At 41.1% G+C, this 16,963-nt stretch overlaps 1 protein-coding gene across 4 annotated transcripts in view; it reads right to left on the minus strand.

The window, feature by feature from the left end:
* RIMS2 (regulating synaptic membrane exocytosis 2) overlaps positions 1-16,963 on the minus strand; it is a 1,127,809-nt gene that overhangs the window by 829,035 nt on the left and 281,811 nt on the right. For all 4 annotated transcript variants that reach the window (XM_033933083.1, XM_033933080.1, XM_033933079.1 and 1 more), the window contains one exon: positions 802-1,115. In XM_033933083.1, the coding sequence (XP_033788974.1) occupies positions 802-1,115 (314 nt within the window). The remainder of the gene's footprint in view (positions 1-801; positions 1,116-16,963) is intronic.

The following is a 16,963-nucleotide window of genomic DNA, read 5'->3' on the forward strand; positions in this document are numbered from 1 at the left end:
CCCCTCCCCCTCACTGCCTTCCGGACATTGTCCCACCCCCTTCCTCCCTCCCTCCCCCGAAGCCGACCCACGCCGAAGCCTGCCTGCCTCCAAGCTGACCCACCGCTGATTCCTCCTTTTCCCCCCAGTCCACCACCACCACCCACCAGCTCCATTCAATTATGCCCCACTGCAACTCTGGGCAAGGAAGGACAAAGCTGCCCTTGCATGTTGCTAGCTCACAAATCTTCCCCCTGATGTCAATTCTGACGTTGGAGGGAAGGTTCCGGGCCAGCCAAGCAGCAATCACTGCACTTGCCTAGCCCTTCCTTGCCCAGAGTTGCAGAGGCAGCAGGGGATAATTGAATGGACCTGGAGGGTTGCGGCGAGGGATGAGGGGTAGCAGGAGGAATTGGGGGGGCAGGCAGGGAGAGATCCCGGGCGGCAGTCAGCCCACAGGGAGGAATCAGCGGGGCAGGCAGGGAGAGATCCTGGGCGGTGGTCAGCCCGCGTACCCACAACAGGCAGCCCGTGTACCCCAGGTTGAGAAACACTGCTCTATAAAGAGGACATGTCTGAGAAAATCTGGACATCTGGTAACCCTAGGAATGGAGAATGCTAGGAATATCACATCACAAATATTTTTCATGTTTCTATTAGTAATTATATCATTATAAAGCTAAGGTTAACCACCAACCCCAGAAATATATTTGCTGAAAGAATAAACTTGAATTTATAGGCTTTATTTACTGTAAAACAGCATAAGCCAATCATTTATGGTATACAAAATCATAAACTAAGATGATACTGCAGTTCTTTTACCTGTCTGAAGTTGTTTCACCTGCAGTCTGGTGCCTCATTCCTGACTCATTTTTAATTGAGTCCTGTCGTATGAGCCCTTGAGATCTGTTTTTGTCTGAAGCTGGTGTAGATAAGTCCCCTGAGGGTTCCTGGTACAAGAGGATTTGTTCCTGTAGTTTTGCTTTCTTTTCTTGAGGTGATTCCTCATTCTGGAATCCTCTTTGTGTCTCTTGACCAGGCTGCTGTGGTGTGTTTGATCCACTGTTGTAGAACCAGGCTCCTGATTTGGTGAGGATTTCTTGTTGTTTTCGGCACAAATTACATACCCACATTACCTGTACATTGGTTTATAAGAGAAATGTATTAGTTTTCTTAATGTCGCATTTTTGACAGCAATTCTATCCTGGACAATGTTTGCACGAATAAAACTATTTTTTTTTTAAATGCAATGAATTGGACAGATTGGTTCATTCTTAAATATACATTACTTACATATACAAATACATTATTTTACAAATATTTGTTGTAAAAAGTGGACTAAAATACAGAGGCCATTGATAGCTTAATTATGTAGAGTCAGCATTTTTTGTCTAGAAAAAAAATCCCAGTATTCACATGAAGGGCCATCCTCAACCCATTATAATGCTTCCTGCAACTCACTACAGTGTCTAATATACTACAACAATCCCTAGATCACATCTCTTGCTGGGAAAAGAGAACAATCTGGATCATAGAAATTCCTACACGGAAACTACAATACCTCATCCTTGGTCACATAGGCAAAATATGAATAAAGTCTCACTAAATACAGAGGAGATGATCACAAAGTAGAAATACAAATCTGAAGCAGAAATCCCAAGAAGCTGCACTCTGTCTGCAGAACCCCAGAAAAGAGAAACAGGAATATTTCTTCCTGTACTATACAAAATACAAAGATATCTGAGGCTGTGTACGTTCAGATTCTCAAAGTTGACATATTCAAGCCACTAAACTAAACCTATTTAAAAAAATATCTGCCTCTGTTGTCTGGATAGTTGCTGTTATACTTTGGGACTATGGGTCAATTGAAAATAAGTATTTTATTTTTTCTTAAATACTACCAGCAGACTTGAAGGCTATCAAAGTGGTATACATTCAGGTATTTCTCTATCCCTGGAGGGCTCACAATTTATATCTTAAGTAATGGAAGAGTAAGGGCTCCTTTTATGAAGCTGTGTTAGGGCATTAATGCGTGGAATAGCGCGTACTACATTGCCGCATGCACTAGACGTTAACGCCAGCATTGAGCTGGCATTAGTTCTAGCTGCGTAGCGCGCGGTAACATCCTGCATGCGCTAAAAATGCTAGCGCACCTTAGTAAAAGGAGCCATAAGCGATTTTTTCAAGATTACAAGGAGCTGCAGTGGGATTTGAACTAGGTTCCCCTGGTTTGTAGCCTACTGCTCTAACCATTAGGGTACTCTTCAATGATTCACCCATATTTCAGGGCCAACACAGCTACCTATGCCAGAAATAGTATTTAAAGATGATGATCCTGAGAAACTTGGTCTCATTTTGGACTCTTCACTGACTTTTGGACTACAGATTAACAACTTATCAGAAATGTTTCTTTAAGATGAACAGTTAGGAGCCATTCATCATTAATTGTTTGAAACCCAATTTGCTTAGTGCAATTTTTGATTCGCTGTGATAGGGGATTAACAGAACCGCGAATAACTTTTTCATATGTTATTCACTGTTTTCTATTAAAAACCATCATGAATATAGTGAAACCGTGAATTACATGGTGGGAGACCTGGTCTGTTCCTGAAGGAGAGGCAAAACACGGTGAAAAAAGTGCTGGGAATCAGCGATTTTTCTCTGTAAACGCTTGGAATCAGCAATTTCTCTATGGAAGCTGATGTAATTTGGGGGGAGGAGCCAGCAAGCTAAAAACCATGAATAATCGAAACCGCAAATGCTGAAACCATGAATAAGAACATAAGATCATAAGCAGTGCCTCTGCTGGGTCAGACCAGAGGTCCATCGCACCCAGCAGTCTGCTCATGCGGTGGCCCATCAGGTCCAGGACCTGTATAATAATCCTCTATCTATACCCTTCTATCCCCTTTTCCTTCAGGAAATAATCTAATCCCTTCTTGAAACCCAATAGCGTACTCTGTCCTATCACACCCTCTGGAAGCAAATTCCAGGTGTCCACCACCCTTTGGGTGAAGAAGAACTTCCTAGCATTGGTTCTGAATCTGTCCCCTCTCAATTTTTCTGAATGCCCTCTCGTTCTTGTAGTTTTCGAAAGTTTGAAGAATCTGTCCCTTTCCACTTTCTCTATGCCCTTTATGATCTTGTATGTATCTATCATGTCCCCTCTAAGCCTCTTCTTTTCCAGGGAAAAGAGCCCCAGTTTCTCTAATCTTTCAGTGTATGAAAGGTTTTCCATACCTTTTATCAAGCGCGTTGCTCTTTTCTGAACCCTCTCGAGCATCGCCATATCCTTTTTAAGGTACGGCGATCAATATTGGACGCAGTACTCCAGATGCGGGCACACCATCGTCCGATACAATGGCAGGATATTGTCCTTCATTCTGGTTGTAATACCTTTCTTGATAATACCTAGCATTCTGTTTGCCTTCTTAGAGGCCACTGCGCACTGTGCCGATGGCTTCATTGTTTTGTCCACCAGTACCCCTAAGTCCTTCTCTTGGCTACTTTCACCCATTACCAGCCCTCCCATCGTATAGCTGTACATCGGGTTTCTGTTTCCTACATGTAAGACTTTACATTTCTCTACATTAAACTTCATCTGCCATTTATTCGCCCACTCTCCCAGCTTGTTCAGGTCCTTTTGTAAATCTTCACAATCCTCCTTAGTCCTAACCCACTAAAAAGTTTTGTGTTATCTGTGAATTTTATAACTTCGCATTTCATCCCTGTGACTAGGTCATTAATAAATATATTGAACATCAGCGGTCCGAGTACCAACCCCTGCGGAACACCACTCATGACCCTTCTCCAGTCCGAGTATTGGCCCTTCACTCCTACCTTTGCTTCCTGCCCGCCAACCAATTTTGATCCATCTATGTACGTCTCCTTCCACCCCATGGTTCTTCAGTTTCCGTAGTAGGCGTTCATGGGGTACCTTGTCGAAGGCTTTTTGGAAATCCAAGTATACGATGTCTATGGGGGCCCCTTCGTCCATTTGTATGTTAATTCCTTCGAAGAAGTACAGTAAGTTCATTAGGCACGATCATCCCTTGCAGAAGCCATGTTGGCTTGTTTTCATCAGTTTGTTCCTTTCTAGATACTCATTGATGCTGTCTTTTATCAGTGCTTCCGCCATCTTCCCCGGGACCGAGGTCAGACTTACCGGTCTATAGTTCCCTGGGTCACCTCTCGATCCTTTTTTAAAGATGGGTGTAACATTTGCTATCTTCCAATTCTCCGGGATCACCCTTGTTTTTAGGGATAGATTACAAACCTGCTGTAGTAATTCCAATACTTCTTCCTTTAGTTCTTTCAATACCCTAGGGTGGATTTCATCCGGGCCCGGAGATTTGTCAGTTTTTAATCTATCTATCTGCTTGAGTACGTCTTCGAGGCTTACCTCCAAGGATGTTAATTTTTCTGCTTGATCTCCTTTGAAGATTTTTTCAGGTTCTAGCAAGTTGGATGTGTCCTCTTTTGTAAATACTGACGAAAAGAACCTGTTTAGTCTATCTGCCACTTTTTTTTCCTCCTTCACCACTCCCTTCCTATCTCCTTTGCCGGCTGCTTCTCTTTAACATATCTGAAGAACGGTTTGAAATTTCATGCTTCCCTGGCTAGCCCCTCTTCGTATTCTCTTTTTGCTCTTCTAACCACTCGGTGACATTCTTTTTGATGCTTCCTGTGCTCTTTCCAGTTCTCCCCGGTTTTGTCCTTTTTCCACATCCGGAATGATTTTTTCTTAACTCCTATCGCTTTCTTCACTTCTTTAGTTATTCACGCTGGGTCTTTTCTTCAGTTCTTTTTGCATCCTTTTCTAAATCTGGGGATATACAGATTTTGCGCTTCGCTCACCAAGTCCTTAAATAAAGACCAGGCTTGCTCCACCATCTAAAATTTCTTTGAGCTGTTTCTAAGTTTCTTTCTTACCATTACTCTCATCGCTTCGTAGTTTCCTTTCTTGAAGTTAAAAGTTGTCACTGTGGTTCTCTTCCCCTTTGATGTTCCTGCTTTGACTTTGAACTGGATCATATTGTGATCGCTGTTTCCTAACGGTCCCACTACTTCCACTTCCTTTGCAGGTCCTCTTAGCTCGTTGAGGATTAGGTCCAGAGTGGCATTTCCTCTCATCGGCTCTCTGACGAGCTGCTCCATGAAGCAGTCCTGTATAGCCTCCAGGAATCCGATTTCCCTAGCGCATTTTGAGTATCCAAGATTCCAGTCTATCCCGGGTAGTTGAAGTCTCCCATAACAATGGTGTTACCGTTTTTGCATTCTCGCCTCATCTTGGCTTCCATTTCTTCATTGTTTACTTTGGTTTGCCTAGGTGGACGATAGTACAGGCCCATCTTTATCTCGGGCCCATTTCCTCCTGATATTTTAACCCATAGTGATTCCAATTTGTTGGTCGTCACCACCGTGTCCACTCTTATCGAGTGTATGTTATCCTTTATGTATAGGGCTATTCCTCCTCCTTTCTGATCTGACATGTCTTTGCGATAGAGTTTGCACCCCAGTCCCATTTGTTTTCTTCATTCCACCATGATTTAGAGACCCCAATGATGTCTAGGTTCTGTTTTTTGGCCATGACTTCTAGTTCTCCCATTTTGTTCCTTAGGCTCCTTGCATTAGTATACATGCAATTTAAGTCCTGGTATTTTCTTGTCTTCATTTTCTTTTCCTGTTGTGTGTTCCTCTTGTCATCCTCTTCTTGTCCTGTCAACTCTTGTTCTATGCCCATTTTGTTTTCCCCCTGTGCTACGTTATTCTTATCATCCTCTTGTTGTTTGCCTGTTGTGTCTTCTCAGCATTTTTCCCACTCAGTATCTTCTCGGGATACCTTCTCCCGAATCATCGACACCTGGTCGACTGTCGGCTTTCCCCTTCTTCTTAGTTTAAAGCTTGCTCTATTCCTCTCCTGATGTTGTTTGCTAGAAGTCTAGTTCCCGCCATGCTCAGGTATAGTCCATCTCTCCTGAAGAGCTTGTTCTTGCGTCAAAACGTTGTCCAGTTTCTCACGAAGTGGAACCCCTCTTCCTCACACCATCTCCTCATCCATGCATTTATTGATTGCAGCTCTGTCTGCCTCTTCACATCTGCCCTTGGTACTGGTAGGATCTCTGAAAACGCTATCTTCTGAGTCCTCATCTTTAACTTCTTTCCCAGAATCTTGAACTGTTCGATCAGTGCATTCCTGCTGTAGTCTCTCCTGCTGACATTTTTGTCCCAATGTGGATCATCACTGCAGTCTCTTCCGTCTCTGCTCCTTCTAGGATCCTTTCAATTTTGTCTACTATGTCCTTTGAATGTCGAGTTTTAAATTTTCCAACATTCAAAAGAGTATATTATAAGAAAACAACTGAACAGTCATTTTCTTATCAGACTACTAAAATATGGAATAATTTGCTGCATTTGATCAAAGTTTTGCCATTGTAATTACTACTTGTCATTCACCTTTTTTTTGTAAATTACTGTACATTGGACAATGTCTGGGAGTAAGTGGTCTATAAGTGTTTTGATTAGATTAGATTGGCTTAGGAACTGAACAAAATCTAGGTGAACCTGAAAGAAGTAACAGGCCAAATCGATAAGCTAAAGAACAGCAAATCACCTGGGCTTGATGGTATGTGTAAAATGGCATTTTAATGTAATGTAATAACAAGTTGTGTAGGTTGGGAGGCCTAGTAATGTCTATTCTTAGGCTGTTATAGAGACACATAAGTGTACAATGCCATTGTTAAAGTCTTTACCTAGACCGCTAGACCATAGCTGGGACTGGATAAACATTTAGGAGGCAAAATAAGCAGTTCATACTTTTAAAACTTTCCACCCAATAACTCAGTTGATCTCAGCCTTATATAGAGAGGAAAAGTCCTAGGTAACCTTCTTTCTGAAAGCAGAGAAGAGAAGAGGACATTTCTCTGGGTAAGTGAACATTATTTTGCTCTGTGATTGGATAATTTTAGGATAAAAGATAAATTGTGTTTCTTCATAAGAACTGTTTAAAAAAGCAAACTTTACTTATTAGCTAGTTTCCATAGTATAAAATTATTTTACCCGTAGTTTTAAACTTGAACTTTCTACTAGAAATAGAAACTTAACTGTCACAACCTATAGCATTAAGGCCCAGATTCTAAAAACGGCACTGTTAGGAAGGTTAATTGTTTTAAATTGACTAGTAATGGTGTGGTAATTGGCCGTGCTGTTATAAACCAAGTAAAAGAAAAAAATGTAGGCACCGCCTACAAAACACGACACTAGAATCACATCTACAAAAATGCTTAGTGCAGAATGTCAAAATAGCCATGGTTATGGTTGGTGTTGATGTTCAATGCCACTATGTGTGATTCTACATCAAAGGTAGGTACTGGAAATATAGGCATTTAAAATCCTGGCCTACTGAACTCAGACATGAAATTGCTGATTTGCTTTTATCAATCTGTAATCTGTCACTAAAATCATGCATAGTACATGAAGATTGGAGCGTGGCCAATTTAAAATAAAAGGTTCCAGGGATGATCTGGGAAATTATAGACCAGTAAACCTGACTTCAGTGCTGGGGAAAAAAGTGGAAACTATCATAAAGAATAATATTACAGAACACTACGGAACACATAGGCAAACATGGTTTATTTGGTACAGAATCAACATGGGTTCAGCCAAGGGAAGTCTTGCATCACCAATTTGTTTCAGTTGATATAGAATATCTAGATTTTCAGAAAGTTTTTGACAATGTTCCTCATGAGAGAGTCCTGAGAAAATAGAAGGCAATGTTCTGTTATGGCTTAGGAATTATTGGACAGAAAACAAAGGGTAGGGTTAAATGGTCATTTTTTTTGCAAAGGAGGAGAGTAAATAGTAGAGTGCTGCAAAGTTCTTTACTGGGACCAGTGTTATTTAACATTTTTATAAATAGTCTGGAAACTGGAATGATAAGTGAGGTAATTAACCTCCTCTTTTACTAAGGCGCGCTAGCTGATTTAGCGTGCGCTAAACGCTAATGTGTCCATAGAATATAATGGACGTGTTAGCATTTAGAGCATGCTAATATTTAGCATGCGCTAAATCGGTTAGCGCGCTTTAGTAAAAGGTCCCCTAAATTTGCAGATGACTCAAAAATATCAAAGTTGTCTAACACATGCAAACTATGAAAAATTGCAGGAAAATTGAGCATCCAGATGGCAAATCAAATTTAATGTGGACAAATGCAAATTGATATACTGTACTGTAGATTGGGAAGAATAATCCACATCATAAATACCTGCTAGGGAGTCAGCACCCAAGAAAAAGATCTGGGTGTCATTGTAGATGCTACCCTGAAATCTTCTGCGTGGTGTGTAGTAGCCAAAAAAGCAAACAGGGTGCTAGGAATTATTAAAATTATTGGATGTCGATGCCAAACTCCAAAAGTTTTTTCATACTAAATTTGTCGGGCTTTACGCATATGCAGACAGAATTCACAATGAATATCCTGAAGTTTAGGATCTAAACACTAAACACACCAATTGTGCCTTAACAGTCCGATTGTATCAAGTACATTTCTTGAAGCCACTCAGCTCCCTCTTTGGCATAGAGGGAAAAATGGCCAACATGAAATCATAAGGCTCGATGGGCCTAAGGAGCTCACGTGAAAAGTATATTGAAAAACACTGACGTTCCCTGGGTCAAAAAAAAAAGACCTCAAAGCGGTCCAAAGGCTAAAAATAAAAAAATGAGTGAATTTAACCAAACTCAATGACACTGAAAACCAATTATAAAAATAAATAATTATGAAGAAAAAGAACAATAAAATAAAAACGGGAAGGCAGCAAAGTCTTGATGTGCTGAGGAGATACCAAAAACACATCTCAGCTCCATAGAAAATTTAGAACTGTCGGTTCCAAATGCCAACATCGGGCAGGAAAGCACCTGCACATGGGCAGTGCAGGCACTGCCTAAAGTAAAGTGACAGTGCATATAGAAGTGTCTGTACCAGGTTCCATGGAAGACATCACCCACATGTAAGAATATTATGCCTGTTTGTCCTTGAAGAATTGATTTCTCACTCTCAAAAAAGTACAAAGACCAGTGGACACTGAATGAAATTACACAGAAATACTTTTAAAACAAATAGCAATAAATATTTGTTGCCAGATAATGTGGTAATAGAGGTTAGTGTAGCTGCGTTTAAAAAAAAGGAGTGGACAAATTCCTGGAGGGGCATTTTCGAAGGATATCTAAGTCCAATTCAGAATATCCAGAGCTGGACATCCAAAAATAAAGCCCATAATTGAAAAGACATCCAGAAAGAACAGGATGTTTTGAAAATCAAGTAGCTAAACGTCTGCAAAATTGCCATCTAAATCCCGTTATACTGGTCATCCAAGAGTTTTGACTATATGACTCCTACGAACGCTAAGATAGATGTCCCACGAGTTTTGGTTATATGACCCACAAGATGTCTAAAGTAGACATCCCATTAGTTCTGATTGAAAACGTCACTGCAATAGTAATAGACATTCCTAACATCCCGTGCATCTAAATACAGCCCTGCATGTGAAATGACAATTCTTTGTGGGGGGTAGTGAGGAGTTTGGTGTTGGAGAGGAGAGAGAAGTGTTTAGAGAAAATTTTAAAAAAAGAGAGAGTGAGTGTGCTAGTGTGAGAGAAAGTGAGAGTGACAGCTAGAGTATGAAAGAGATAGAAAGAGTGAGAGACAGTGTGAGAGTGACCCCCCAGAGTGCGTGAGCAAGAGTGTGTGAGTGAGAGAGAATCTGTGAGTGAAAGAGTGTGTGATAGGGGGAAAGAAGGGAGCCAAATTACTCCCCATGGGAGACGGAGGCTCTGGTGGAGTTGTCCCTCTCTTATAGAAGGCACATTTTTACATTCCATAAGAGCAGCCCCTCCCCCCAATACACACACACACACACACACACATACACACAGTATCTCTCTAAGGGCCTGGCACTACATCAGGAGCACCCTCCAGAAGAAAGTGTAAGCCAGTGGCCTCCACTATCTAAGCCCTAGACATAGGCAGCCTGTGCTCCTTAGGGCTTCAGGAGTTGTCATGGGACCCACATAACACCTATGGCCTGCTAATTTGATGGGCCCCAAGGATGTTAGTCCCCACTAGCCCCCTCAGCCCTCTCTACAAGCAGCCTGTTGCTATTTGTCACAGCATGTCACAAGTAATCATGTATGTGAAGCCAAGAAAGCCTATCACCTGAGCCTATTCTCTACCAATTTGTATCTTGCAGGCACTTTGGCATCCACTGGGACCTGGAATCTCTAAAGCACCACTATAGACAGGTGCGCTGGGAAAACCTGGCCCTCATCTGACACGTGAGATAGTGTAAGTATCCCCCGCACGGTAACCTTACAACTTCCCTGGTCCCCCGTCATGTCCTAAAAGTGATGTGCCCCCTCTACTCTGCACCTGCTACCCCCAGGACATCAAACAATAAAATGATATAGGAAGAATCGGAGGAGGGAGGAAGGAATATATGTATCAGTACCCATCAGTGAGGTGTTTTTTAAGCTCTTGTATAGCCACGTTGCTAAGCTTTACTGTGGGAGACATGTCTAGTGGCGAGCTTTGGGTCCTGTTTTCCGCCGCCATCTTAGTTACAGAATGTCCTGCCGGAGCACGATGATTGCAGCATAACCCACTCAAACTCTGTGCCAGAAGTGCTAGATGGTCCCCCCGACCTTTAGAAACTCAAAGACAATATGCAGAAGCCGAAGCAACAGCAAAGAATCAGGGGAAAATGCAGAATTAGCAGAGCTGTTCCCAGAACCACACCGTGGGGCATGATGTTCACTTCGTGCACATCACATGACTACCCCTGTTCACTCCATGCACATCACATGACACTCCCCTCCCCCATGGTTGGTTTATGGAACCCTGCACACAACCACTGAGGAATGTTCAGGCATGCATTCTTATCTCATGTGTCTGTTCTTGGGTACAGTCCATAACAGTAGAACTAGTAGAAAACAATAACGCTCTGAGGGGGAGTGATATATAATCTGGAATAGAAGAAAATATTCTCACCAATGCTATAGCACTCTTGCTATTGTTAGCTTCTTAGAAGCAGGAGAGCTAGTCTGGCTGTATCAAACATTCAACAAAGGTATATCCCATTTTAGCAGAAGCCTTGGAATAAAAGCTGTTCAAAAAAATGGAGGTAGTGTAGAGATATAAGTGGAAACCTGTTCATAGTCTAGGCAGCTGGTAGTGAATGTCCCAGAATGGACAAGGAAAGATTTAAGAACAGGTCTAGGCTTACAAGAGTAAAACATCCTGGAAGTAGCCAAGATGGTGGCAGTGTGAGAAGCCATTAGGAAGACGGAGGAAGACCTGGCGATTATTGGCGTTTCCCACTGATTCCTCTTACCTCTTTTTCTTTCAACTGTGCCGCATTCAAAGAGGAAGGGGCTGATTAGGGTCATGTCCTCGCCGGCCATTTTTTCTACCCCTGTCCAGCAAACCATCGACAGCTTCTTTGCAGCTTTGCCTTCGGTTGTTTCCGAAGAAGTAGACCCGGCTTTGGGGACAAGCTTTGGAGAGGCTTCTTTCCTTTCGGGATTTGAAACATCTTTATCTCCTCCAGCACCTCTCAGTTCTCCATGCCCAGCCACTGCCGGGGCTCTGGAGCAGGAGACACATGACCCCGGAAGTGGAAGTATGGGTCTCCCAGCGAGGGCGCTGCATCAGCAGCAGAGGAGCTGAAGATTCTACCTAAGAGAATGGGAATTCAACCTGATCCCACGGAGGCTTCCTTAAGTGACATCTGGTCGCTTCTTCAACGGAGACTGAAATGATTAAATCCACAGAAGAGGTAACAAATATTACTTCTAAACTTGATGTCCTAACTAAAACTGTTGATTCAGTAAAAATAGATTTCTCAGACCGTGCCAGACAAACTCAGGAGGATATTCAACAGTTGCAACATTTAAGGTAGCGATGATTAAAGACTTTACTTCAATACATATAAAACTAGAACAAATGGAAAATTTTAATCAATGATTACATCTTTGACTTGTGAACTTTCCATTAACCCCAGGAATATTGCCTATAGATCTTTTCAAAAGATATCTAATTGAGAATTTAAAGATTTCCTCTAATAATATTCCTCCAATAAATAAGATCTATTACCTACCAAATAAAAAGATTCCTCAAAATGAATTGGAAAAAAAGAATGGAAGAGACAAACAGATTGATTTTGAGAATGTGTCTGCTTTTTTGGAACAAACTTTAACTGCAGCTACTGAAAAAGCTACGTTCTTAGTATCCTTTGTTTTTGAGCATGAAGTAAATATGATCTTAATATTGTATTTTAAAAATTCTCAAAAGTTATTTGGGGATCAAAAAATTGGGGTATATCTAGATGTTTCAAAATTCACTCAAGAGCAAAGAAAAGTGTTTCTTTCTTTAACTGCCTCTTTTACAAAGCCGCACAGCAACAGCCCCAAAGCCCTTTAAATCTCTATGGGCTTCTGGGCCATTAGCGCAGCACAGCCGCTAGTGCGGCTTTGTAAAAGAGGCCCTAAGTCAGGAGACTACTAAATTGGGTTCTACTTTTCTTCTGGCATACGTCTATAAATGCCTGGTCTGGTATTTGGGAATTAAGTAGACCTTTTTTTTTTCCAGACCATCTGAAGGAGTTTCTAGAAGTCAAAAAGATCATTAAGGACCAATTTTGAAGATATAATATAGCAAGTGCACTCACACTATTGCTTTTTCTTTAAATTTTTACTTTAATTATCTCTAATTTATGGTTTGACCACTCCTTCATATTGTGGTCTAAGGAAGAGTTAAAGATTTACGGTATTTACATAATGTTAAATGTATTGCTTGAACTATTTTCTCACTTTGTTTTTCATGAATTAAGATTTATTCTTGTGAAATTTATTTGAAAATTTCTAAATAAATAATAATTTTAAAAAATAAATAAAAAAGAGTAAAACATCCTAAAAAGGATATGTGCTGGCTTCTTCCTCCCCTACAGCCAGTCCCAAGCCTCCAAGGTTTTTAGAATAAAGAAGAAGTAAATGAAGGTTTATCTTGACATTGTCCATTTGACATTAGGAAAGGGACAGTAGGGTAAGATATTCCAAAAGAATAGTGGGAATATCTCCCAGAGTACTGTATTAACATTGATGAAACAGTGAAAGACGTTCTGTATTGAAGAAGCTGGTTGATCCTGCTGAGGGAACTGAATCAGTGAACCATCTATATAGTAATTCTCCATCTTCAAGCTTCAGCAGAGAATATGGATTGAAACAGATAGTCAAAGAAAAGAAAGCAATATACATGAGAGATTGTACCTCAATAGTGGCTCTTTCAACAATGGAAAAAATGTGGGAGGGGATCCAACTTAACAGGCTCTACACCCAAATTGGATCCCTCCATTAGAATCCTGGAAAGGGTTCATCCCGAGCCGTTCTACAGTTTGGATAGAATAAGCATGATGGAGTAACAAACAGATGAGTCGTACCATACGTAAAAGGCTCCAAAGCAAGCAGAAAAAAAACATGTCCTGCTTACTTCATGGTTATAGTGCATTAAAAAGGGGAATTCCACCTACACCCATTATGGATCCCTGCAATAGTATCAATGGCGCTGTGAATGCAAGTATGTGCAGCGAAGAACCATGAGTAAAAGTTCCAGTTCCAAAGTGGATACCATGGAGTAACAATGACCCAGCCCAGGAAGATCAGTATGGTACAGCTGGAAATCAGGAAACTTTCAAGTGAGAGTTGAGAACTGTCAAATATACTTGGAGCAAAAGTAAGGGAAAGAAGAGTCTCCCAGTTCTTAAAGAGCGCATCCTGAAGGAGAGTACAGATGGAACTGAAGAAGTGCACCTCAATTCAGCTAGTATTAAACTCTTAGGTGTGATTCTTGATAATGTACTTTCTTTCAAAACACAAATTAGTTCTGTAATTTGAAAATGTTTCTTTAAACTCAAGATGATCCGGTCCCTTGCGTCAATTCCAGAAGCAAAATCTCTTAATATCCTCATTCATTCCTTGGTCATCTCCACCCTAGATTACTGTAATTCTCTCTACTATGGAATCCCCCCAAAAGACTAGAAGATTACAAATTTTTCAAAACACTGCTGTAAAAATCATCTTTAATGCAAAGAAGTTTTGAAAAAGGACCACTGGTTGCCAATCTCACATAGAATCACATTTAAAATCCTCTTGCTTGCATTCAATGTTCAGGCCAATCACTCTCCTTCATTTATTGACAGACTTCTGATCCTGTACGAAACCTTGCCTACTCTAAGATCATCTCAGCAACATCTTCTTATGGTTCCATCTGTTCGTTAGCTATTTTATTGACACAACTTGCAAAACCATCTATTCTGTAGTTGCTCCCACTCTATGGAATGCCCTCCCCTTAGCGTTGACTGGAAACTAATTCTAATCATTTGAAATCTAACCTGAAAACCTCTCTCTTTAAGCATGCTTTTGAGATTTAGATAAATGGATCACCTAAGTCTTCCCGATCTCCATATCGTTTTTCTCATTACCTTTTCAATTTTTTATTTTATAAATTGTAAAGCCTCCCTTTTTTCCTTTTGTGCCATGTCTTGATAATTCGAATTTGCATATATATGTGGTTTCCCTGGTTTTTAATTATTTTTGTTTGTTTTAAAATTGTTTTATATTGTAACCCACTTTGGTACTAAAGCGGTATATCAAACCATAATAAACTTGAAATGTGCTCTGGGCTCAGTACCTATCCAATGTAGAGTTTTCCTGAGTCACCTGACATACTGAAAGAAAAAGGGAAGAGGAAAGGATACGATGGGATGTTTAAGGATCCTGGAGCAAATTATGTAGACTCATACTCAGTGTTTTCAGTAATATGCATGAAGACAGGTCAGAAGCCATAGGTAGAATCTCAGAGGTTTTGAGATTGAGAGTGTCAAAAAGTATTTTGATGGACAATGTTGAAGTTTACTAGAACAGCACTGAGAAGAAGCAGAGCAATGTGTCGGTGTAGACCTGGAATCAGTACCATGTGGCCTTGAAGCTATGTTTAGGTTGAGCTGGTACCGAGGGAGTCGATGTAAGGTGCTTACATCGAGTGCAATTTGTGTCACCAAGATCCCTTCGGAAAAACTCATTGAGTTGGTCCTTGACAATTTGCACTGGTACACTTTGGTCAATAGCTGGTACCATCGGTGCGGCAGCTGCAGCACTGGATCAATGATGTCAAGGAAAGGAAAATCATAACGTGATGATGTTCCCTTGAGATCTTGATGTTCATCGATGCTGTGATGAAAATACCAAGGTGGTACCCATGACCTGTATATGCTACGTTCAGCATGGGCTGGTACCAAGGGATTTGACGTTAGCATCAGTATTGCATGCAAGCGATACTCATCTTGAAGAACTTCTAAACTAAACTAAACTAAACCTTAGGTTTGTATACCGCACCATCTCCGCGTGCGCAGAGCTCGGCACGGTTTACAGAGGTTGAGAGGAAAGGAACTACAAAGAAAGGGTATAGGAGAGGGACTGAGAAGATAGAGAGGGGCAGGGAACTAGAGAACGGGAGGTGATTAGATTTTTGAGAAGAGCCAAGTTTTCAAGCGTTTACGGAAGGATTGGAAGGAGCTAGAATTTCTGAGCGGGGATGAGAGGTTGTTCCAGAGTTCCGTAGTTCTAAAGGGGAGGGATGTTCCGAGTTTTCCTGCGCGGGATATACCTTTTATAGATGGGAAAGATAGTTTCAGTTTTTGGGAGGGTCTAGAAGAGAGCGGGTTTGAGGAATTCCAGAAGAGTGGGATAACGGGAGGAAGGACGCCATGTAGAATCTTGAAGGCTAAGCAGGCACATTTATAGAGGACTCTGGAGTATACTGGGAGCCAGTGGAGCTTGGAGAGGAGTGGGGAAACGTGATCGAACTTGCCTTTAGCGAAAATAAGCTTGGCCGCGGCGTTCTGAATTAGCTGAAGTCTAAGGAGGTTTTTCTTAGTTAGGCTTATATAGATGGAGTTGCAGTAGTCTAGTCTAGAGAGGATGGTGGATTGAACGAGGATGGCGAAATGAGAATGATGAAAGCAAGATCTTACTTTCCTCAACATATGGAGGCTGAAGAAGCATTTTTTTACCAGGGAGTTGAGGTGATCGTTGAAGGAGAGAGAGGAGTCTAAGATGATGCCTAGGACTTTGCTTGAAAACTCAAGCTGAAGAGTGGGGCCGGAAGGTAGAGGGATGGAGGTGGGTAAATGATCTGAAATTGGGCCGAGCCAGAGTAGTTTGGTTTTGGACTCATTCAGTTTCATTTGTAACTTCATCAGCTGATCCCAGGAAAAGTGCACTGGAACCATTGCCATATGTCTCAATGCATGAAGAGGATGCACCGGTACCGTATGCTGTTAGCTGGTACAGAAGGTGCAGGTGTTGAAGTGTGGTTGCCTCAATAGGCAATGTGCTTCAGAAATGACAGCCTGCATCGAAGAACAATGATGCTGATGAGAGGCATGCATCAAATAGACTCAATGCTCTCAAACTATGCCAGTGGTGGATCTGTGCCGGGAGTTGTATTAAGACCTGCACTAAAATATGACTATTTACCATCAGGCCGCTTCAGAGACTTTTCTATCTCTTAAATTTGTTTAATTTTATTTTTAATTTTTTATCTTCTTTCATTATTTCTATTTCTTTGATTTTTGTTCCTAGAAATGTATTATATGTTGTTATTACATATTTTTAGTTTATCAGGTACTTTAGCTAGATTGTGAGCCTTTGGGACAGATAGGGTAATTTTTCTCAAGTACCTAATTTCATTTTAGTTTGATACTTTGTAAACCGCTTAGGTCAGTAAAATGCAGAAGAAGTATATCAAATCTTAAATAAGCATGAACATAAACATATATATGCCAATGACGCTATTCGAAGTTGATGTCCACTAAGATGGCGTCGATGAGAGGCATGCATCAAATAGACTTGATGCTAGATATGCCAATGATGCTATTCG

This window comes from Geotrypetes seraphini, chromosome 2, assembly GCF_902459505.1.
Source record: "Geotrypetes seraphini chromosome 2, aGeoSer1.1, whole genome shotgun sequence".
Classification (NCBI taxonomy): Eukaryota; Metazoa; Chordata; class Amphibia; order Gymnophiona; family Dermophiidae; genus Geotrypetes; species Geotrypetes seraphini.